Source organism: Phyllopteryx taeniolatus, chromosome 1 (genome assembly GCF_024500385.1).
Source record: "Phyllopteryx taeniolatus isolate TA_2022b chromosome 1, UOR_Ptae_1.2, whole genome shotgun sequence".
Lineage (NCBI taxonomy): Eukaryota > Metazoa > Chordata > Actinopteri > Syngnathiformes > Syngnathidae > Phyllopteryx > Phyllopteryx taeniolatus.
The window spans coordinates 9,998,499-10,023,721 of record NC_084502.1 but is presented as its reverse complement, the minus strand read 5'-3'; the positions used below and the strand labels follow the sequence as shown (position 1 = coordinate 10,023,721).

Genomic DNA, 25,223 nt, shown 5'->3' with positions numbered 1-25,223 from the left:
AAAAGGAGGCACGAAAGCAGATTGTGATTTTGTATTAATAATAAGGAAGAAGGCTCACGTTTTTTTTCTTTTTTTAAATTGTCATTGGTTTTTGAATTGTTTCAATAAAAATGTTCTTAGGTACATTACATAGGTACAGCAATATAAGGTATACCAACTTGAACAAACTCAAGGCAGCTGTCAGCCGTCTCTGCTTAGGCCCCCCCTTTCTTTCAGTATTTATCGTTCATTAATTAGATTTATTCTTTTTTTTAATCATTTTATGTTCCATGTCTAAGTGTTACTGTTGTGTTTTTACTGAGTGCATGACAAAAAAAAAACATCTTGACTCTTGAATCATTAGTTCTTAATAAGCGCATACAGCTCAGTTGTGCAAAAGTGTTTATTTCATGAGCGTGTATGATTTCTCCAGTAGTAGCTTTCTCTCTTTTTTTTTTTTTTTTTTTTAAAGGTTGCTGACCTCTGCGTGCTCGATGTAGTCAATTTGACAGCGGCGGGACGTCACTCCCCACGGAAGCGTCCGGAGCTCGACGTGGTGACGTAGCCCGATTTTATTATTTTTTTGGGGGGTGTTTTTTTTTTTTTTTTTTTATCCAATGGGAGCGCAGGAGGGCTTAAAGCCGTCTCGCGCCGCGTAAGAGGGATTTGACAATTGAGAGTGTGATTCCCCGCTGCACGTCCTCCGTGGGACTCGGAGCCGACCATGGCGGCGGCGGCTGCTGCGTGCGGCCAGCACGGCACCGCCATACCGACCACGAAAAAAACCCAAAGTCGGGAGCAAATCCGGCGGAACCGCGAGAATTCAAACCGGAGAAAAGCCGCTCTTTTGTTCCTCTCGAACATCTCGTTGGACGGGCGGCCGGTGCGCAGCAGCTCAGCCGAGCAGCGGCGCAACGACACCGTCCCGGAGGGCGCCGAGCTGAGCGAGCTCGCTACCAAGACGCTCCCGGAGCCGGGTCACCGCAGCGAGACCCGTTCGAGTAGTTTGTCAGCTTCCGTCAGCTGCCGGGACGTGAAAACAACGTCCACCGCGGGGCTCCTCGCCGTGCCGCCCATTGTCGTCTTACCTGCCGGTTCCGACGCGGAGAGCGCGGAGCTGCTGCTCGGCCGGCGCAGGGACTCGGTGCCCTTGGTGGCCAACAGCAACCTGCTCTCGCCGTCGCTGTCGCTGTCGGCGTCGGCGTCGGCGTCCAACAGCAGCCTGCTGCCGTCGCCCGTGGGACCGCGGAAGTCGTCCACGCTGCTATCGGTGCAGAGCTGCAGCTCTGTGTCCTCCGAGTTGAGGCAAAGGTAAGTGGAGGAGAGGAGAGGAGCCATCTTCTTGCTGTTGCTGTTTCTTGTCACTCCGGACAATCGGGGCAGGGGCGTTTCTAGACCCCCGAGGGGCCCCAGGTAAGGGAGCCCCCCCCCCCCAAAAAAAATTATTATTATTATTTTTAAATTGGACGGATAAGCGATCATTGACGTGTATAAAATGAATAACAAATAAATAGCAACACTTAAACCAAGCTTAACATTCGTTGCATAAATAACTTCACAAAAATGAAATGTGCACAAAATTTCTGAAAGATAAAATCACAGACAATTACAAAAAAAAGGAATGGAAAGCAAGAATTGAAGACTCATTGACACCTGAGTGATAGGTTTGCTTCATTTTGTAGTCATTTTGTTTCTTTTCATTCAATTTATGGACAATGTGCACATATGAAAGACATGAAAAGATGCTTGTACCGGTTTTAGCAGAAAGCTTAATTCCATGTGAAGTCCAAAACATAAAATAAAAAATGTGTATAAAAACCCAGACGAGTAATAACTAAGGCTTCAACTAATTACTATTTTGATAATAGATTACTCCGTTGATTTTTTTCCTTCTAATTAATCAAAGACTTGATGAATTTCAGTCCCTTTATTAAAAAACAACTATTTCAAATTGACAATGCAGAAAATGTACAAACATAAATTGATTATGATTCACTTACTGGTTTGGTTCGTAACATTTCAGGAAAAAGGCAAAAATGTTGATCATTAATTTTCAAACTAAAAGCAGATGTTTGCAAATCTCCCTTTTTGATTAAACACAAGATAATCTGTCTGCTTTCATGGAGGACTACAGAAATTGGAGAAGAACTACTGTTGAGAGGTTGAAATTCCGAGGATTTGGTCAATTTGAAGTGAAAGAAGGTCTCTTAACGATTAATCATTTGTCAAAATAGTAGTCGATTAATTTGTTAATCGATTGTTGCACCTCTGCAACTAACACAAACTTATACAATATACAAAAATGTAACAAAGACTAGCCAGAAGCTGAACTGCTCTGTGTTTACATACTAGGCGTGTGGGAGTTGCACTTCCTGTCCCTTACCTAATCTGTTCCGTGTCGCAGGCCTAATAATCTCCCCATCATCTTACATACGCACACATCTAACTAGTTTTGAAAAATTGTGGCAACCATTTTCAGAACTCAAGCTATGCCTTAACAGCGACCATTCACATGTGAAAGTCAACACAAATGCGACCAATATAGCTGACAGGAAGTCTGTGTGTTCTTTCGATGTTCCTTATGAAGACTTGCACTGCAATTAGACAACAACGTGCTTGTTAAGGTACAGAAGTCTATTGGATGAAGCCTTTGTACAACATCTTTGCAAACTTTTATTGGGGAATTACTGTACAGGCCTAACAAGTTGTAGAAATCTGGAAACGGCGGCCACCTGAATTGTGTCTTCGCTTGGCAGTTGCTCGGCTGTTGGTGCATCATGCCGAATTATGAACTGGTGTCTCTGTAAAGAGGAAGTCGATAAAACCACAGACAGACAGCATGAAGTCAAACAAGTAGAAAATGTTTGGTATTTCTTTTGCTCAAACAGATGCAAACATGCAGCAGTAAGCACAAGAGATAAGCAGAGTGAGTGCGTTCACCATATATGGAAGTTTGCACATGCCGGCCCAGTGTGTTTTTATTTTACCACCATTTTGGCAGCGTATCAACCCTGTGGCGCTAAACACCGCTTAACCTATTTGCGCATAACAAGAGGCTGTGAAAATGAGCCTCACATTACAGCTCATCAGTCCAAGGGCGAAACGCTGCACCAGCTGTCATTCACTTTTGTTGCACAGATTGATGTTGCCAGCGTTCCTAATGACTTTGTTTGACCAGCTTGTAACTACTCACGGTGCACATTGTAGGACGAAACTTGCTTTTGGAGAATGTAAATAAGTCGAATATGACTTTATCAAGCACTATCACGCGAGACTTGCATTGAAGTGTTGGAAGGAGACTGTCTCGTTTCCTGTGCAGACTCCCAGCTGGTTGACTTTAATAACAGACGTCTTTCCTCACCTCCGAACTTCCTGGTCTGATATGCGCTCATCTGTCATGCTCTGTTTAGAAGAGGCCGCTCTTCCAGCTAACCTCTTTTAGCCTGCGCTATAATGTTGCACACACTCTGATACTAATTCTCTTGTATGACTTTTTCTCTGGACATAAAATCACTAACGTGGCTTTTTGTGCTCAGTTGTAAACAGTATGATCAGCACTGGGCCAAATGACACCCACGGCTGTTCTTATTGGCAGTGGAAACATGGAACAATGACCTGTGTTTGACCCACATTTGACACATATTTCTCATCTGCGCAACACTGATGTTGATCGGTATTACACTACTCAGTGCTCAATGACTTTTGTTTTAGTGCCTTATATTGTTTCACATAAACTTTAAGGAGGGGCATGCTTATTGAGTGATTGATCGTTATTGTGGATGGATTTTGTGCAATGGATTGTTGACTCATCGACTCTCGATGCACCAATGAGGCAATATTGTCGTCGTTTGCGGCTGTTTTATCGTTGTTTGAACTATTTTTTAAATGGGTTTTTACAGCATACAGCTGTGTCTTGACTTCTGAGTTTAATTTGTTTCCTAACCATGTTTGTAACCATCCATCCATCCTTTTCTACCGCTTATCCGAGGTCAGGTCGCGGGGGCAATAGCTCGAGCAGGGACGCCCAGACTTCCCTCTCCACAGCCACTTCCTCTAGCTCTTCCGGGGGGATCCCGAGGCCTTCCCAGGCCAGCCAAAGGACGTAGTCTCTTCAGCGTGTCCTGGGTCGTCCTCGAGGTCTCCTCCCGGTGGGACGTGCCCGGAACACCTCACCAGGGAGGTGTCCGGGAAGCATCCGAATCAGATGCCCCAGCCACCTCATCTGGCTCCTCTCGATGTGGAGGAGCAGCGGCTCTACTCTGAGATCCTCCCGGATGACCGAGCTTCTCACCCTATCTCAAAGGGAGAGCTCGGACACCCTGCGGAGGAAACTCATTTCGGCCGCTTGTATCCGGGAACTCGTTCTTTCGGTCACGACCCACAGGTGACCATAGGTGAGGGTAGGAACATAGATCGACTGGTAAATCGAGAGCTTCGCCTTTCGGCGAAGCTCCTTCTTTACCACAACGGATCGATACAAAGTCCGCATCACTGCAGACGCTGCACCGATCCGCCTGTCGATCTCCCGTTCCGTTCTTCCCTCACTCGTGACCAAGACTCCTCCACTTGGGGCAGGATCTCATCCCCGACCTGGAGAGGGCACGCCACCCTTTTCCATCTGAGGACCATGGTCTCAGATTTGGAGGTGCTGATTCTCATCCCAGCCGCTTCACACTCAGCTGTGAACTGCTCCAGTGAGAGTTGGAGATCACGGCTTGATGAAGCCAACAGAACCACATCATCTGCAAAAAGCAGAGATGCAATACTGATGCCACCAAACCGGACGCCCTCTGCGCCTCGGCTGCGCCTAGAAATTCTGTCCATAAAAGTTATGAACAGAATTGGTGACACAGGACCCCCCGAGGGACACGGTCGAACGCCTTCTCCAAATCCACAAAACACATGTAGACTGGTTGGACGAACTCCCATGCACCCTCGAGGATCCTGCCGAGGGTGTAGAGCTGGTCCACTGTTCCACGGCCAGGACGAAAACCACACTGCTCCTCCTGAATCTGAGATTCGACTTCCCGACGGACCCTCCTCTCCAGCACCCCTGAATAAACCTTACCAGGGAGGCTGAGGAGTGTGATCCCCTTGTAGTTGGAACACACCCTCCGGTGTAGAAGTATCTCAACTAAACTGCAATAATATTTGTTTTTTTTTCACAGAGGATGAAGAATAAATGCCTGAAATAATGTTGTATCCCCCGTCGAAATGTGTTGCTACAGCTTTTGTTCAAATGTTGTTTAAAGATTTACAACTGGCACAACATTAATGCTAGTTCCATTAGCCTGTCTATGGCGTTTTGCATTGTGTGTTAGCATTAACCTAGCAGACCTTTGTAAGACAAAGTTAATGTGCTTTGATAACTACACAGCGTCGTCTTCTCTTTGTTTCATGTTTAGTTTTAAAGTAAACGTCAACTGCGAGTGCCACTAAACAGTTTTTGACAATTGTTCACTCTATGGGGGATTACCTTGGTATGTTATTATGTATTAACTGGAGTTATAGTCCTCATTTCATTTGTTTGGTATTTGAGCTGAGCAGTGGGTGGCTTTACAAACTGAAAAATGACTGCTGCGAGTGGATATTCTTTGAGAATTTGTGGTGTGGATAATGAATCATGACCACACCCCTTATCTGGAAAATGGTTTGTTAGCCTTTGCTCTAACCTAATTGGAGCAAGTATTGTAATAGTGCCCCACATTTGTTTTCCTCAGAGTTTAAAGCCCCTCACAAGGGCAACTGTCAACCGGGCCAGTGCAGGGGCTGCATGAGCGGGATTCTAGGGGGTGCTATACCTTAGCCCGCCACAGGAATGCCAATACTAGCACCTCTTAGCATCCCAAATACATTTTATTATTATTGTGAATGGTAAAATGCAAACACCACTCACCTAACCCCCCCTCCACCTTCTTGCATTTTTGCACAACCTCTGACGGCCCCACCTTCAACAGAAACTTGAAATGAAAAACACTGAGTGACAGGAAAGGTGGAGCACATAGACAGGGGGATGACATGCTGGAATGGACACGCATGCACACACGCACACCCATGTGTGCACGTACATGTACAGATGTAACAATAAGAACAGACTTTGAGAGATGAAATCTAGCTGACGTCATCTTCTTGGTGTGTGGAAACATGCATACTTTTCGAGTGAAAACGGTTGAATTCCCCTCCACACCCTTAATACACACGCACCGGACAAAATACACATTCTGTCTGCGTCTCTGTTTTTTCAAGGGACAGTAGTTCATGTTTTGTGAGATGTACAGAAACAAAAAGACTGAATTTGGACAGCGGCATCCTGCTGTTAGTCTTTTTTCCCCCTAGCAAAATGATAAATAGTTGTTAAATTGTTAAATACGATTGGTCCCCAGTCAGCTATGAGGCCTTGTCTACATCTAAGCAATAATCGCAAAAGTTTGTTTTATTTTGTCTGGAGGTGACAAATCAATACAGAGCAATGTCGATAGTGTTTATCTGGTGATGCAAGACACAGCAGCAGGCCCGCTGAGTGATTATCGCCCCTCATCCCTGTGTGTGAGTGTTGGGTTTAAGCACAAGACATCGAATCTACGATTGGTGCTTGGGCAGTAAGTATGTGCTGTGGATTTACCATGAGGGGTTTTTAAGTCTATCTACTGCAAATACAAGCACTTGATTAACCCTGAAGACAGAGCATGACATCACTGCGGACATTCACAATTCAATTCATTGACGAGCAATGGAAGACATTTAGCTGTGACTGGAAACAGATCATTTGAATGTTTGTGTCAGCAGCAGCTGTCTATGTCCATTTTGGAATGCAGAACCATCTTGACCTGGAGCTCATTTGAAGCCAAGACTAATAAAACCTTAGTTGAATTCCATAATCACCAATTATTGAGTCTTTTCCCTCGAGATGAAGTTGCCTCTATGAATGTCTCGCGTGTTAAAGCTAAATCTGGAACTGAAACTGTAACAAAGAAAAATGGCATGCTGATTACAATTGTGTCTGTAAATGTTATCTTAATGCCCAAAAGGAACGAGGGGCATGTACAAATTATTTAGAAGTTTATTGTGAGGAGGCAGATTTTTCTTTCATGGGGACAAGTGGACTTTTGAATTGTTTGTCTTCAAATAGTTTTTTTTAGCTGTTTTCTTTCCAAAATGTCTCTGGGAGTGACAAGTTCTGATTTTTTTGGGCTGATTTACAGGAGCATTCTCTATATAGAGGCGCTTCTCTGGCTGCCGCTGTCCGCATTCTCCAGTCAAGTCAAATGTGTCATTTACACATTTACAAACCAGGTATGCACTCTAGGTGGAGCAACCCTAAAATGTGGGCTTTCTCTGTCAAATGTGGACAGGCACGCAAACTAAGTGCTTTCTCTCGTGAAATGCAGCACTTTTGCACCTCTGCAATTCAGAGGCTGTTGTAAGTCTAGCACCCCATGAAGGTGAAACTTCATCTTGCACGTTTTGATTCATTTAACTTCCTGGTGGCGGCGGCGCGGCATGGCTGAATTGTGCTGCCGGTGTGGATATTCGTTCACCGATCGCCCAATGGCCAATATAGTAACTACAATTTTTTCTTCCCATTTGTTTAGCACTCTGAGTCTAGCTGGGTAGATGTCCAAATGAGAGTTGAGTTGAAAACACAAATGGTCTTAGTTCATTGTCCATGCACATTTCACTGATTGGTATTCAAATGAAAGTACTGTTGTATGCTATCAAAATAAGAAATCAAGTAAGCAAATAAATGATCCAATAATACTCTAGTTGAAAGCAAACACCCAAGCACATGTCAAAAAAAGTCAAGTGATGTCAAGTCAAGGTCTAAAGACTGTGTGCTTCCCAGCCAAAAGTCCTGCTGGGCACTTCCTTGAAAGGTAAGGGACCTCCTCACCTGTAGGGAGCGCACTAAACAGAAATTACCATCACACACAGAAAATGAGCATTTCATTTGTCTAAAGGATAATAAAAAATTGGCTCCAACAGCCGTAATGTGTTCCTTTACACATTCCGAAGAGAGACAAACATCGACATTTTATGTCACACTAAGGGGCTAAAAATATCAGCACCAGCTGACTCTCACCTGTGAGGAGCATTTCAGCTTCAAACATGCTCTAGCGGCTCAGCTTTTCTTTGAAAGTGTCGCTCACTATTGCAGCAACCGCAGTCATCGTAATGGTGCAATGTTGAGTTAGACTTTTAATCATTAGTTTTTTTTGTTATTTTTTTTCATCATGTCGGTCATGAAATACGTACGCGGTCTGTGGCGCAAGCTGATTGCAGGGCACCGCTGATGAACAACAGCTGGCTCACCCGCTTTCCTATGATGGCCTTCCAATCACGCTTTCAGTCATAATCAGAATCAGAATCATTCTTTATTTGCCAAGTATGTCCAAAAAACACACAAGGAATTTGTCTCCGGTAGTTGGAGCTGCTCTAGTACGACAACAGACAGTCAATTGACAGAGAACACTTTTGAGACATAAAAACATTGACAAAAAACAGTCACTGAGCAATAAAGGGTTGCTAGTTATCTGGTAATGCCGGTAAATTTATTTTTTTTGACAATTGTGCAAAAAGATGTCCTCTAGCACTTAGAACAGTTCGAAAGACTAATATTGCAATAGTCCGGTGCAATGACCATTGTGCAAAGGGCACCGAGACTTCAAACAAGTAGTGCGATAATCTGGGACAATGTTGATTGTGCAAATGTTGCAGATACTCCTCAATGCAGTGTGCAAATGGAGCAAATGCTACTCTGGCATGAGTGGCCAGTATTGGTCAACAACAGATATGTAAATAGTGCAGCGTGGCGAGACTACTACAGTGAGTGCACGAGTAATGTATAATTGGCCCCACAGAAATGTGACAACGAACTCAAGTCAAAAAATTACCAGGATGTTGTAATGGAATTGTAGGTTAGGTGTTTAATAAGTTGATTGTAAGAGGGAAGAAGCTGTTGGAATGTCTGCTAGTTCTAGTTTGCATTGATCGGTAGCGCCTACCTGAGGGATGGAGCTGGAAGAGCTGGTGACCGGGATGTGGAGGGTCCGAGAGGATTTTGCACGCTCTTGTCTTAGTTCTGGCAGTGTGCAAGTCCTCAAGAGTGGGTAGGGGGGTACCGACAATCCTTTCAGCAGTTTTGATTGTCCGTTGCAGTCGGAGTTTGTCCTTTTTTGTAGCAGCACCAAACAAGACTGTGATGGAAGAACACAGGACTGATTCGATGACCGCATTGTAGAACTGCCTCAGCAGCTCCGGTGGCAGGCCGTGCTTTCTCAGAAGCCGCAGGAAGTACATCCTCTGCTGGGCCTTTTTGAGGATGGAGTTGATGTTGGTCGCCCACTTCAGGTCCTGAAAGACAAATTCCCAGGAACTTAAAGGTCTCGACGGTTGATACAAGGCAGCTGGACAACGTGAGGGGCAGCTGTGGCGAAGGATCCCTCCTGAAGTCCACGATCATCTCTATAGTCTTGAGCGTGTTCAGCTCCAGCCGCTCCGCTTCCTGTCGATATGCAGACTTGTCACCGTCCTTGATGAGGCTGATTACAGTGGTGTCATCTGCAAACTTCAGGAGTTTGACAGCAAGGTGCACTGAGGTGCAGTCGTTTGTGTAGAGAGAGAAGAGCAGCGGAGAGAGGACACAACCTTGGGGCGTCCCAGTGCTGATGCTGCGTGTGGATGAGGTGTCCTTCCCCAGCAACACCTGCTGTGTCCTGCCCGTCAGGAAACTGTAAATCTACTGGCAGATGGCAGGTTAGACGCTGAGCTGGAGAAGCTTGGATGAAAGGAGTTCAGGGATTATGGTGTTGAACGCTGAACTGAAGTCCACGAACAGGATCCTCGCATAGGACCTTGCACTGTCGAGGTGTTCTTGGATGAAGTGCAGTCCCATGTTGACTGCATCATCCGCAGACCTGTTCGCTCGGTAGGCAAACTGCAGGGGGTCCAGCAGGGGGCCTGTGACGATCTTGAGGTGGTCCAGCATGAGATGTTCAAAGGACTTCATGACCACAGATGTCAAGGCGACAGGCCTGTAGTTATTTAGACCCGAGATTGCAGGTTTCTTGGGGACTGGAATGATGGTGGAGCGTTTGAAACAGGATGGTACTTCGCATAGTTCCAGAGATCTATTGAAGATCTGGTTGAAGACTGGAGCGAGCTGGTCCGCGCAGACTTTGAGCTAGGATGGGGACACATGGTCTGGGCCTGCCGCTTTGTTAATCTTTTGTTGTTTGAAGATGCGTCTCACATCCTGTTCGCGGATGGTTAACGCAGAAGTCAGAGGTGTGATTGTGGTCGGTGGTGCAGCTGGGTGGGTGTGGGGTGTGAAAGTGTCCTTTTAAAATAAGCACAGTATTGTGATGAAATTACTTGAATTTGATTTATTTCATACAGAATGAGATATATGCTTTTTAGATGAGCAGGTGCGCACGTAAGCATTGCGCATGTCTCACTGGCTGCGAATAACTTGGTTATAACAGTTGTATTGACATCTGCAGCTGATTATATTCAAATTGGATGTCTTAATTTATCGTCAGTTTAATTTGCCCAATTAGGAGGAGGAAAGATGAAATTTAAGAAGCAAAGAAAAAAAAACAGATTGATGTCAGTGACAGGGCTAAACCTTTACACTAAGTAAGTCTATGCTAACAGAGGTTCCATCGGCAAGAGAAGGCTTGTGACAGAGGGACAAATATTTATTGCAAAGTAAGAAACCGGCAGTAAAATTGAGAAAAAGCAGAGACAAATTGAGTTGCTTTTAAGTTCTTTTTTTAGGCTGCACGATTCAGACACTGCATCAGTGGCAATATATTTTGAAGATAAAAGGGCACCGGCTGTTATTAGAATGACTAATTTGGGACTCAAGCTGGTCGGTCACTGGATCCATGGCGGCCAGCGAGCAACAATGACTTCATCCAGAACAATGATTCCCGAAAACTGTCTCGGTGAGAGCTCATTCAAAATCCCATTTCACTTAATTGGGTTGATGTATCTTCAACTATCTATGCCAGTGACAAATAGTGACAGGCAGAACAATTGAAGGCTCTTCCAGTAGATGGCAGAAGGTATTTCATTTTCCATTTACCATTCATACAAGAGAATAATAGCAAAGTGTTCAACTAACCAAGCCAAGATTTCACGGCGAGTAAGTAAGTCAATTTGTGAATTGTGTAAACTGAGACAAAATCATTATTATTTCAGTATTCATTCTTTTTGTTTGGTGGTGTGCCATTAGATTTTTCAAGTGTAAAATATGTGCCTTGGCTCAATAAAAGGTTGGGAAGCACTGATCTAGAATGATTATTCAGAAGTTACCGTCATATCAATGTGGCAAACGTATAGGCATTTGCGTTTTTATGCATTTTTTTCACTTCATTGGCCAGCATAAGCAAAACAAATGATTATATTGTTAGTGTTTCTAAGTAGTCCTCTCAAAATAATTTTTTGGTGGGTTGTTGAAGCAAGCGGAGGGGGGCTGTTAAAAAAAAAAAAAAAAAAAAAAAAACGGACTTTTACCTTAGATTCATGTGGACGCAGCTCAAGGAGTCATAGATTATTATTTGGCCATGTGTTATCAAGAACCCAATAGATTTAAAATTGTACTGGTCACAAGGCGCTGTAAGAAGCAGACTTCTCTCGGTTTGTACGTTGTCACTTGGCACAGCTCGCTGAGCAGCATCAAAGCTCCGAGGAGTCAGCAAAAGCTTGGGGATATTTGCATGCGCTTTGTGTCTTTATGTAAACAACAGTCCTCCTCCTCAGCAGCACTCAAGAGATTTTTCCATTCCCACAGAAGTTTCCACAACATTCTGGAGAAAAGAAGCCTCATGGTTCTCATGGAAGAGGGCTGCTGCAGGTCATGCTGATTAGAATGCGGCTGCAGATCTGATCAGGCACTCAGATACCGGGACACATTTAGAGAGAGGCTGTCTCACGTGCACGCACACACGCACACACACACACACACTGTTGTTTATCACCACTGGAGACCAACTAAAATAATTTTAAGATCAGCTTGACTCTTGATTGGTGATGGAGTATGACTAGAACCTCATTTAAAAAAAAAAAAAAAAAACAGCCATACACATTGATTGTCGCATCTTTTCAGCTCTTTTTCCTCACACTTGACCAAAACACTATTGACTGGGTGAACTCAAGTTACAAGAGGTACATCTATTTGTCTTCTTTTCTTTGTCAACTTGTCATTTTGTGTTTTCTGAAATCTTTTTTTCAACCGTCATTCCCACACAAATGGAACATTCCTGAACATCCTCCAGAATAATGCGGAAGGATGATTGCCGTGGAAATGTGAAGGCTGAGAAAATTCCGTCATGAGTCAAGGGTTAGAGTCAATGCTAAAGTTAGAATCGGGGGGTTTCTTAAATGGACAAGTGGCTGCTGAGATGGTGAGCCGCCTTGATAAATGTTATTGAAGAGACACGTGCAAGCTTGGGAATTACTCTTTCACCTACAGAAGAGTGACTGTGGTGACATGCCGTTTGTGTGTGTGTGTGTGTGTGTGTGCGTGTGTGCGAGAGCATACTAGGTTGTATAACACTTTACTGGTGTCTCTACGCTCGATCTGCCTCTTTGATTGCCTGCTCCTTGGTGCATTCAGGAAAAATACACTGTAAAAAGTGTATTATTAAAAATAAATATCTGTTTTTAGAATACGCGACATAAACAGCTATTTATTACACAGTCCCAAAAGGTACCTGATCGGAATGGCTTGGAAAAGATATTGACCTACAGTATGCGGAAATAAAGGAAACATAAGTATGCTGTTTAAATGCCCGTGTGTTTTGAATGAGCATATATGTGGAAATATGCACGTCATGCACTTGGAGTCAGCGCAGGTGCCGCAGGGAGCGTTGTGCTGACGTCACAGCAGTTGCATAACTGCTGTGATGTCATTGAGCCGATCTCCTTGGCCTGATGTTTGATTTAATCCGCGAGGTCGGCGCAGCCATACGACCTCCAGCCAATGGTCGCTGTAGTAAACACAGACACGGACGTGGTCTGTAACAACACAGACAGACAAAGCATAATCGGCAATGCATCAACATCGTGCATCTAGCATGTACACAATCATGAACCCATGTTACATAAACGACTGCATTCAGTAATTGAACGATTCAGCACAAACGAACCACCTTCACATGAGGATCAGCAGTAGTATTAGCAAGCATACGAGCCTAAAATAACTCACTCGCATAAATTTGACATGACATCACACATGGGAAAACAAATACGCACACTTGTACTTAACATAAATGTTCTAAGTCATTAAACTCACCTTTTGGCATTTACACGCAATAATAACTGTTGGGTAATACAGGCAAAGTAGACGACACGGGCTATTAGTAGCTGCATCGGGAGAGGAGAGGAGAGGAGAGGCAAAAACACATTTTTATTTTCACTTTGACTGTTCGCCTCATGCCAGGTGCATTCAAGGACCACCAACGAAACTGGACAACTTAATCACAGATGAAAAAAAAAAACACCATCAATAAATTAAACCTAACAACACCAAGATGCCACAAGAAAGAGCCAAAGTAATATTTTTATTTCAAAAATAGGTGAGTTGTTCAGTGAATAAGAGAGGATGGAAATTGCCTTATGACTTTGGAACCATTATAAGGCCAATTTGTATACAGTATGTGTCAACTTGTCAAGTGCCTTTTATACAGAATATTTTTTTTTTGGAGTCTTGATTCATCTTTTTTTTTTTTACTTCAGAACCCGAAACCTCTCAGGCGGGTCCCCCAGGCCACGACAGACCAAGAAAATCCACTTCATCAAAAACATGAAGCAGTACGACACGAGGGGAAGCAGGTGAGACGAAAACACTCGCACGCAACTACGGTAGCTGCCTCGCTACCTGTCTGTCAACACAATGACATATTAAACATATCACGTTGCTCCAAGTGTGTGTCAGTCCGCCGTTAGCGGCGAGTGGCTACGAGCTAGCTGTTTGGCGGGCGGCTTCTCGTCCCTAGCCCCTCGGCCGTCACGAGCAGCAAGTGTTCGGTAGGTTTGCGACTTCTGGCAGACTACTTTTCAAATTCAGTTTAATAGGCGAAAATGAATCCGCACACTTATCTTCGATGCTGTGAGCTTTGCACAGTTCCAGTCTGCGTCTAACGATTTCGCCAACATGGCGCCCTCCTTACGTTGATGAATTAACCTGTTTAATTCTTATTTCACAGACGCAAACTTAATCAGAGTAGCGCGTTTTGACTAGTGCTGGCACATGCGGTGTATTCTTGCTTCCCAAAAATGTGAGTTTTTTCTTTTTGTTTTTATGCAACAAACTAACAAAAAAGACAGCGAGCAAGATATGTTCATCCCCATGCACAGGATATTTTGTAAAGAACTCATCCCCGTGTGCACATTCTGTGCTCAGGCGAGAAATAGATGTGAATTGTATAATTATTACTGTATTATTATTACCGCATTTATGAAGAATCTTGTCAGGTTCCAAGCCATTGCTTTGTCTCCTATTGTCATTGTGTTCAACTCAATTCTTCCTCTATTGTATTCTATTCGTGTTCTTCCTTGCAGACATTGCAAATCCGACCTCTGGGTCAGGGGAACAAGAATGATTTGTTCTGTAATAATAGCCTAAGAAAATAGCTCTAGCAACGAGCATTGAAACTGTTTGTAGCTCAGCAGTCAGTCTATGTAATCATGTAGAACAAGTGGTAAAAACTACTAGTCGTAACACAACTGCCACCATTTAAAGTGCATTTGATTAATCCCAAATAAAGTTAAGATGTTCTAGTAGGCTTTTCCTCAGTTTTTGTTTTTGGTTTCATCAGACCGTAACACATTTTCCCACTTACTTTTTGCAAAAACGTGTATGTTTTACACAAACAAAACACTGCTCGTCACCAAAAGAACACCGCACATACCGACAGTGAATCATGGTGCATGGCAGCATCATGAAAAGGGGATGAGAGTTATGAATATTTCAAAATATTAGTGTTCGCACAAAATGTTCAAGCTTCTGCTAGAAAACAAAAACAATGTCAGGAAAAGCCTGCTAGAACTTCTGAACTTTATTTGAGGAGGAACTTGAAATGGTGGAAGGTATGTACTGATTTCCATGAGTTTGAATGTGATTGATTAGTTCTGAGCACAGCCCCGTCCGCAGTTATGAGGGTGTGCACACTTGTGCAACCACACTATCTCAGTTCTCTGTTTTCAGTTCCCCTCTTGAAAATATTTTTTTTTTTACGGGTTATAGGCCATATTAATGGTGTGTTGTTTATTTATTTAAAAAAAAATATATTTATCTTGGCCTAGTTTTTCACAAATGTCTGGCATTTGAACAGGGGTGTGTAGACTATATATCCAATGTATGTGGTCTTTTTCCGCCTCAAATGCATCTGAAACAGGTGATGATGCTCAGATAAAATAAACAAAGAGAGGAAGTTGCAGTGGATGAGCATAGGCTATTGTTTGGGGCCCGCCATGGTCAGCCATGAGCCAAGAAGGCGTGGAAGGATGCACCTTCGTCGCGGGACCCTGTTTATGTGACACACGACCCGTGCTGACATGCTTGCCACGTACGCCACCATACCGCTCGTATTCTAACATTCAAACACACGTATGAATTCGCCAACAATGCACAGAATGGCCGTATTGTACCAACCGATAGGAATACATCTCATTTTTTTATTTATTTATTTTTTTGCTCCTCATGGAATAAGACATGCAGTTATGCGTTAAAATCTATTGCTGCTGTCACAAAATGACTTCGGAAGTCTAGTGCCAATTTCCAGTTAAAGGTCAAATCCCCACAGACGGCCTCGTCTTGACTTTCCCACGCATCATGGGAACTCGTGCTCTTGTGTGTGTGTGTGTGTGTGTGTGTGTGTGTGTGTGTCCAAAGCCAGGAAAATGCAAACAGTCTTTTATTACAGTTAGAGGACCAAAGTCATTTCAATACTTTTTCACAACCGTTGGAAGGAAGCTGATCTGCCAATGTGGGTTTTATTGGTTTCAGGATCGTGTTGATCTGCGCCAAAAGATCCCTGTGCGCAGCCTTCTCTGTTCTGCCGTATGGAGAGAGCTTTTACCTCAGGTACGCACACACACACACACGCGCGCACACACTTTTACTATCGGTAAGGCTCAAGAGAATCATGTCCACGCCGGAAGATAATACTATTTCCAAACTGTACTTTTACGCATGTTCTGAAATTCATTCAGTTGACTGGAAGTCAAAACACCATCGGCGTAAAATAAAAAGCAGAAGTATGAGGGCGTCGATATCTGCATAAGGTGCCTTAGTTTGAGACTTCCTCATTTCACCAAATCAAATCTGAGCTTTTATATTTAAGGTCATGTTTATTGTGTTGAGTAAATGTTATGCTGTTAGAAATGCATATTGGTCAACCTCCCATGCTTTTTGTTTTTAAATTACTGCAAGCAGTCAAAGTACAAGCTGACAGAGTGGACATTTTGGGCTAATGTTAGTGTTTTGAACACATGGTGGACCTTCACTTAGCAACATGATTCAGCTATCAAGCTGACTTGTTTAACAAATACATTTTTTGATTTTTGAAAGGTTTTTATATCAACTGATATCAAATATGATGAAAATGATAAAACATACAGTAAGTGTACTGTAAATATCTTCTGCAACTAGCCACTGTCTTTACTGAAGAAAGTCAAAATGCTGGTCGTAATGTCACTGAAAACATCCGAGGCTTTCTTAACCATATAATGACAGAGTGGAAAGCAATTTCAGAGACGCGTGCAAAATGTTCAATATGGATCTGAAAATAGAATATAAATGATCAAATTGACTCATTTTAACATAACTTGTTGTGGACACTAAAAACATGTAAACATGTTTTGGGGTTGTTGTCCTTTAACCGCCTATTACACACACTGTAGTTAACAGAGCAGTGTGTGGGACATGACAAAATGAGTATGAACATCCGATGCAAAATAATGGTTTAAAATGAAGGAAAGACATTTTAAGAGACTTCTCATTCTACTGGTATGTGTGTAAATGTTTGGCCGCCTAAAATAAGACCTCAGTTTCATTATTTTGTTACATTTTCACACACACTCTCTCTCTCTCTCTCTCTCTCTCTCTCTCTCTCTCTCTCTCTCTCTCTCTCTCTCTCTCTCTCTCTCTCTCTCTCACACACAGACACACACACACACAGCTGGAGTTACAGTATGCAACTCCTGCACAACGGCCACCACTTTGACATGCTCGGGGGGGGGGGGGGGGGGGGGGGAAATGATGCTCATTCATCCTTGGAACCTCAGAAAGTAACCCCCCCCCCCCGCCCCCTCACAATTAGCGGTGGAAAGTGAAGCATTTTTTTCTTCTTTTTTATTTTATTTTATTTATTTTTTTAGTTGACTCTTCATTGTGGATATGATTCATCAGTGGGAATTGTGGCGTTGGCTTGAATGAACATTCCTGTAGCTCCTGAACTGATGTGCTTTCAAGGGGTGTGTTTGGAAAGGGGCCAGGTTATAATTACTAGCTTTACAATTCATGCTCGAACACATTCTTCTCCGTCCAATTTACTTTCATCAGCACTGAACTGAAATATGTGTTTATAGCACATTGTGAAGGAAGGGCTGGAAAGAACAACGCTGCTCTTGAGTCAACCAAATGTTTTTGTGTTGCTGTCTGCCTCTAGTGAGCCAATGTTGAACCATCCCCGGAGGAGACACTCATCCGGGAATATTTCCACCTCCTTGGAGATGGGACTGGAGGGTTTCCACTTGGAGACGTACGGCAGGGTACATCCGCACTCAGCGCTGACGTGCCAGCCCATGCCAGAAGAATACATTCCTTTCCTGCCCGCATGACCTTCTTTTGTGTTTCATCTCAGTCGGTGTCGTACGCCCAGTTCCTGTACCCCACCAACGCCCTGGTCAGGCAAAAGCCGTCTTCCGCCAGCGACCTGACGCTGCAGATTCCCACATCCAGGAGCTCTCAAGGCATGCCGCCCAGGAGCTTCACCCCGAGTCGACTCAACAGCGCTGTGGGACTTGACCTTGGTAGAACACGCATAGGCTCAAAGCTGATCTTCATTTTCTGTATACATAACAAACTTCCACAATTAAAGGACAATATAGGAAAAAACGGACCATTTTTTTATAATTTTGTTCTTAAGAAAAATACTGTAATCATATAATTTAATTCATCCAGCTCAACTGTTGACGGTAGACTTTTTATAGTATATTTTGGTGAATTTGGCACAACCCTGTTGCAGATACTCAAGCAACTGAACAGCATGCATTTAAACAATATTGCTAAATATTTCCTTTACAATTAAATAAACATCAGTTTTATTTGTATACAAAATTAATTACTGAAATTACAGTGACAGGGTTGCAAATCAATGCTAATTTTAGTTGGGTTTTTTTTGCTCAAGAGTACATGCAAACTGTGTTAGCTGCTGTGCCAACTGGTCAAGAACAAACACTGCTATATAATTAGCACAATGAGCCATATATTCAACTTGAGCACAGATAGAATTTTCTGTTTGTAGCGTAGCATCCAAGACCCACTGAAGGGGAAAATATACTGCAGCACGACTACACGTTCTCAGCCTGACTCGTGTGCAGGTAACTGATTGACTTGATTGAAAGATGGACGACGATTGCAGTGAGTGGAAAAACACGGGAAGGATGCTAAGAGAGAAAACAAACCCGAACTGGAGGAAGTATCGCTGCAGCTGTTCCGGGGTGTAAACACAACATATGTCACATGTGCAACACACCAACACATTGGCAGCCTCAAAGCTTTGTCATTAGTCAGTGAGTCCGGAAACCTTCATTAACACAACACAGCTGTGCACATAAATATATGTTGGTGCTCTCATTCCACATTTTTACTGTTCTGTGTTTTTTTTTTACATATCTCCAAGTCACAATGTTGCTTCTGTCACATATTATACATTCAAATATGCATTTTTGTTTTTTAGTGTACGAATAGGAGTCAGAATTTAACCCACATTGCCACTGGCGGTCCTCACTAGAATGGCACTACGTGCTCGATTTTGGCAGTCAGTGGATCCGACTGGGTCTGTACGCGTCTGACTGCTCGTCTGGGTCACGCGACGCGATAGTAAAAAAGTAAGCACGCGAGCAAGCGGCGTCTTTGGCGAGCGTCTTCAGAAAGGGGCCAAATGATGAGACAAGAAGACCAGCCTACAATTTACAAGTAAAAGAAAGATGCACTGAGGAGACAATAACTGCAGTCCAACTTAAAATGTGGGTTTGTTGCTAAAGGTGATGGAAAACCCGCTCTGCTTATTAAAATGTGGCAACTGGCTCACGATGAATTTTCCCCCCCGGCCCCCCGAGAAAAAAAAAAAAAACATTGAACAATACACGGTGCTCCTCCATTACCCAAACAGTAGTTGACCTCAAGTGATATCTGCTCTAAGTCCAAGACAAGACCAACGGGTGGGGGGGGGGGGGGGGGCGGGGGTATATTTAGTATGTGTATGTATTTAATATCTAATGTTTGCTGTTTCCAGGACTGGAGGATGTGACAGACTACGACCCTAATATTCTCAGTGACCCCCAGTGGCCTTGTGGGAAACACAAGCGGGTACTGATCTTCGCCTCTTACATGGTGAGAAGATTTTTAAATAGATGTTCGACACAGAAAGTCACTCCGCCGCTAGAAGATGGCAGCGAACGTCGCTACACCATCAGTTTGTGTGGTTACCTCATGATGAGAGTGCGCATCTGCTGTGTTTTGTGCATTTGCTATTTTTTTTTGTGTGTAGGTATTTTGCTGAATTTCTTTTGATAAACATCGCTCCTAAGAAAGTAAGTGCTGAGGAAGAAGTGGATGAAGCCCATTGAATTAAAGCTTGAAATTAGAGCTGCAACTAACGATTATTTTAATTTGATTCATCTATTTTTAAAAAACAAATTTCAGTTGATGAATCGGAAAAAAAAACCCATTTTATTTCCATCCCTTCATTAAAAATCAGGACATCATTTCAAATTGACAGTGCAGAAAATGCAGAAATATAAACTGATTATGATTCAGTTCAGTTACTGGTTTGGTCCGTAACCTGCCAGAAAATCAGCAAAAAAATGTTGATCATTGTTTTCCAAATTAAAAGCAGATGTTTGCAAATGTGTTATTTTGATTCAACACCAAGATAAGCAGTGTGAATATTTACTGTGGAGATGCTGAAATTTCAAGGATTTAGACAATTTTAAGCTAAACCATGAATCGATTAAAAGGTCTATGGGGGTCAGTGTGAGCAGTTGTTGACTTGCATGAGACGTGCGTTCCCCCTCATAACAGGCTCATTTCAAATTCACTCGTAAAGTGGACTGTAATTCTTGATCCTTGGGGTGTTTTGACAAGACATGTTTTTAAGACACATGGGAACTGTTTTGACTCATTTATGTCTCCTTTTAAAGCACTTTTATCCGAATTGTTTTCCACAGCTCTTGTTTTGACCCCCCCTTTGACCTCAATTCAAGCAGGTTCTTCTCGTGGAAAAAAAAAACAAACAAACAAAAAAAAAAAAACAACTCGCACAAGTCAAGAGTAAGAAGCACGATATAGATGAAAGCGGGCACGCACACAGAGCCCCGTTCATGTCAGCTTATTGGGCCACCCTATAGGCAGCAGTTTAGTATGATCCCTTAAGTGGGATGAATTCACATATAAACGTGCATTTGAATCCTTTATGGTGGATTTTCACTGTCGGGTAGGCTGCCTGCCACTGATCTAGTGTGTGTGTGTGTGCGCGCACATCGTCAGCCTTCATGAGAACACATGTTTAGCGACTCACTAGTTGCCTTCTTGGGAAGTTCCGTTGGCTGTGAAATGACGTTTGCAAACAATACGTTTTGCTTTCATTGCCTCTTCTCTGTCATCCCGCAGACGACCGTCATAGAATACGTGAAACCTTCCGACCTGAAGAAAGACATGAACGAGACATTCAAGGAGAAGTTTCCTCACATCAAACTCACCCTGAGTAAGATTCGCAGGTAAAGCGATCACATCAACGGCACATGACGTTTATCTTTCGAAAACTGCCAAGATCCAAACGGCGGGTGACCCTCTGCTTCTTTCCGTCCCAGTCTGAAGCGAGAGATGCGATCGGTCGGCGAGGACTGCGGCCTGCAGCCCGCCACCGTCGCAATGGCCTTCGTCTACTTTGAGAAGTTGGTGCTGCAAGGGAGACTCAATAAACAGAACAGGTAAGCCTACTCTCATCTTGGTTCACTCAAGACAATGGTAAGAAGTATTCTTGCTTAGCAGTCACCAAACAGCTAAATCATCTCCATAATGGACAGGACAATGTCCCCAAAAAGAGATATTTTTTTCTCCAAAGAGTCAACTGGGCATGACGACTCATTGGCTCTCTCTAGTGTTGTAATCTTGTCATTACAACTCAACAAACTTTGCTTCCTTTTATGTTTGCTTTGTTCAACAGGAAGTTGGTGTCAGCTGCCTGCATTCTATTGGCAGCTAAGATTAGCAGCGATCTAAGGAAACAGGAGGTCAAACATCTCATTGATGTAAGACACGCGCGCACACACACACACACACACACACACACACAGCAATGGGGGAATGAACTGGAAGTACATGTGCACATCCGGAAGTGCTAAATTTCGAAGACTAAATTTCGCTCCTCGCCGACATACAAAGCTTGTCTCGCAATCGAGATGTGTCACTTCAACATGCATTTGTAAGAAAACCACACATCATTTGATTCGTGAATAGCGAGCTGCAAATATGTGGGGGATCTGTTGCGTTTAGCATTTTCAGTTTTTTTTTTTTTTTTTTTGTGCACGCGATTTGTCAAATTTATTTTTTCTGACCACGGGTCCTAAATAGGAAGAAGCAGACGATGTCCATTGAAATGCAGCACGAAATCATGGAAAAAGGTGTGCGTGTAGTGTGTAATATATTTAAAAAAAAAAAAAAGTAGTCAAATCTGTTTACTGTATGTTTTCATACAGTTGTTACAATACAAAGAGTTGTATTATTATTTTTAAAAAAACACACTGGGGTGTTTTGTGGGGGCTGGGATTCATGCGATTTGAGTTACAAGCACAGTCCCAGAACAAATTAAACTCGTAACTCAAGGCACCATTGTACTGTATATGGCCCTGGTTAAGCTAATTGAATGACCTTTCGGTGTCGTAAGAGAAAGAAAGAAAGCGTCAACACTTAGTTTCCACGTGCGCTGTGTCTTGAGCAGAAGCTGGAAGAGCGCTTCAGGATCGGCAGGCGGGAGCTGATAACCTTCGAGTTCACCATCCTGGTGGCCCTGGAGATGGCGCTCTACCTCCCGGAGAGTAAAGTCATGCCACATTACAGGCGGTTGGTGCAGCAGCAGCAGCTGTAGCCTCCAACAAATCATCGACTCCTGATTTGCACAGGTTTTGGGATAAGAGGGCACAATTTATTTTTCACATGAGAGGAAACAGATCAATAAGAGATTATTTCCCCCTAAACAAGTCCTCTTTCTTAAATCCTCATGGATCATCTTCATGACATTCTGGCAGGAATTCAAGATTCCAGTTGCCTCCATTCAACTTTTGCGGATTACCGATTCCCGGATGAGTGACAACGTCCGCATTTCACCCGTGGAGTCACATCGAGGGCACATGCGCAAAACGGTCTACAAAGTCAAGCTGCCCATCTTCATCTGACAAGGGCCGTCTTTCAAGCAGAGGGACGAGAAAAACACTGAAAATCATCACGGAGGCTTGTGTTCTGTCTTGGCACCACCGAACGCCCCGCCGTGAACCAGCAATACAAAACCAGCGGGCCACCAAAGACTCCCGAGTCAACCCACCCAACTGCTGACTCCCCTCGCCACCTCCATAAACCACCTCTCGGGTCTTCACCTTTTCCGCCGACTTGGCGTCTCTATTTCCAATTTCCTTGACGTTTTAATCTGCACTTGCTTCCTAAACTGCTTCCTCGGTGGGAGTGCACAGAAACAAAACGAGTGACTTTGTGCCTCACAACTCCCAGGAACAAATCTTACACTCAGACGGATCGCAGACAGAACCAGTTGGGTGTTCTTCCCCCCCCCCCCCCCCCCCAGACTTTAACAGTGTAACGACTTTGAAACAGAGCTTCTCAAACTGAGGTCCGTAAAATCATTTTCAATATTCAATTCGTTTCATATCATCTTAAAAAGTGCATACAAGCCCTTAAACCAATTACTTCTCCCTCCTTTAGCTTTATGCAAATTTCAAACTCTAATATGATTGCGAGGTATAACATAAATGTGACATCTCTGCATGTCCACATAATTTCTAGCTCTCGCTCTCCTATTTTCTCACGTAGAGTTGTACAGGTAAGGCAAGGCGACCTCAGCCAAATATTTACGGCTCGGGGTCAAGGGTTTGTGGGTAAATTCCTGGTTTTGCAAAATACAGTCATGGAAAAAAAAAATGATGAGACCACGCTTGTTTCTTCAATTTCTTGTTTATTTGAGTGCCCGGTACCACGAAAGGTACAGTATCTTACCTGTAGACTATAAAGAACACAACAAAAATACAGCTGATTCAATAATACTTGCTGTCCTATTTGACATGCCGAAGTGTAATTATTTTCCCAGTGATTTTGGTTATTATGAAGAAAACTGTGCACTATTTTGCTTGTCATCGTAATATTGGTCCAAAGAAATGTACCGTTAGTTGTGCCAAGCATTAAAAATGAGCAAGAAACTGAAGAAAGGGTAATCTCATATTGTTCCATGACTGTATAAATGGACACCGAGTCTTTGGTAATGTTCAGCGCCATTGACGCCGTGATTGGCTTCCACTGCGCTCCTTTTCTTGTCATACGCAAAACAATGTGAAAATGACTCCGCCAGGTTATTAGTTTCTTAGCGAGAATTATATCCGCTGCTTTTTTTTTAATTTTTATTTTTTTTTAACTTTTTCCTAGAGTGCTCGGAAAAGTGTCTAAATATAGCCTATATAAATGTGGGCTAAGTTGTCAACACTGACTTGTGCTTTTATAACCTACTGTACCTCCTCTCTTTTTGCAGCAATGTTGTTAGTGGAAGCAGTGCAAGTCAGCTGGTGACAATAGATAAATATTGAATTGAATTTGGTTAAGTTAATTCCCATGTCATGGGGGGGATATTGGCATAAATTTCCATCTGCAATTTCGTCAAAGAGTTTTAGTTCCAAAGAATGGTCATGGTGGGGCGGTTGGTGTGGTGCCAATTGGGAGATTTGTCCGATTGGCACCAGTTGGCAGCACATCTCGGGCCTTCGGTGTTGACCAGTGACGGCCCGCTGCTCTTTCTGCACTTTGCTTCATCATCCTGAGTTTGAAATAACAAACGGACGAAAGGCAATGCTATTTTCCTAGCGCTGAATTTTTGTACGTTGTGATACTGGCGCTCACCGAAGTCGATTATTTATAATATCTGATTGACATTTGTAGCAATAAGCACAAGCAGCCGAGTGTCTTTTGGATCTACAGTGCTACATTGTCTTCTCTACATTAGAGACTTGATTCTATGCAGCCCTCCCATCCCTGCCCACCTTATTTTATTTAATTTAAAACTCAGCTTGTGTTTCACTTTGTCTACTGTTTGTCTTCCATTTATTTATGACCATTTTCTTAAACATTTTTGTTAATTTAAGGTTACATTTCTATCATTGGCGACAATGTGGACAAGCCTTCAGCAGTTTTACTTTAAATGTACGATGTATTATATATGTATTGCCTCAGCCCACTGAGCTGAAAGCTTCATGACATTCCCTCTCGTTTCACAAAGTTCATGGTGAATACAAACACACTGAACACACACACACACACACACACACACAATAACGGTTACTGAAATTGTGTCCGCTTTCTCACCGTCATTATTTTATTGTCATTTGAGTTGGACATCTGCCTGGAAGGAAGCCCTGATCGTGCCGTTTGACACAGTCGTTGTTGCCATTTTCGTCTCGTCCCATCACGTCGCCACACCGAGTTACTCACGTGATCTGTTTGTCGGTTTTTACGCAGGATGCAACCCACCATTTTCTATCCATATGCTGTGTATATTTTATGTTTCATGATGTCAACGTGGACATTTGCAGCATCTTGTAGCTCCCGGGACTGTTTTTTTTTTTTTTTTTTTATTCAGCTTAGAAATAGATCAGTGAGATTGTATTTTGTTTGAAGACGAATGCCAACCTGCTCAAGAAAACTGTCAATCTTTATTAAATGTTTATTTTCGTAAAAGAAA

The 25,223-nt window shown here is 43.1% G+C and overlaps 1 protein-coding gene across 1 annotated transcript; it reads left to right on the top strand.

The window, feature by feature from the left end:
• Nucleotides 1–652: 652 nt before the first annotated feature.
• Nucleotides 653–25,223, top strand: LOC133476226 (CDK5 and ABL1 enzyme substrate 2-like). Its single transcript, XM_061769345.1, has 10 exons — nt 653–1,290; nt 13,720–13,815; nt 15,992–16,069; nt 17,655–17,757; nt 17,850–18,018; nt 19,506–19,603; nt 20,882–20,988; nt 21,082–21,201; nt 21,438–21,522; nt 22,212–25,223. The coding sequence occupies exons 1-10, from the start codon at nt 704–706 to the stop codon at nt 22,356–22,358; spliced, it is 1,590 nt and encodes a 529-aa protein (XP_061625329.1). The 5' UTR covers nt 653–703; the 3' UTR covers nt 22,359–25,223.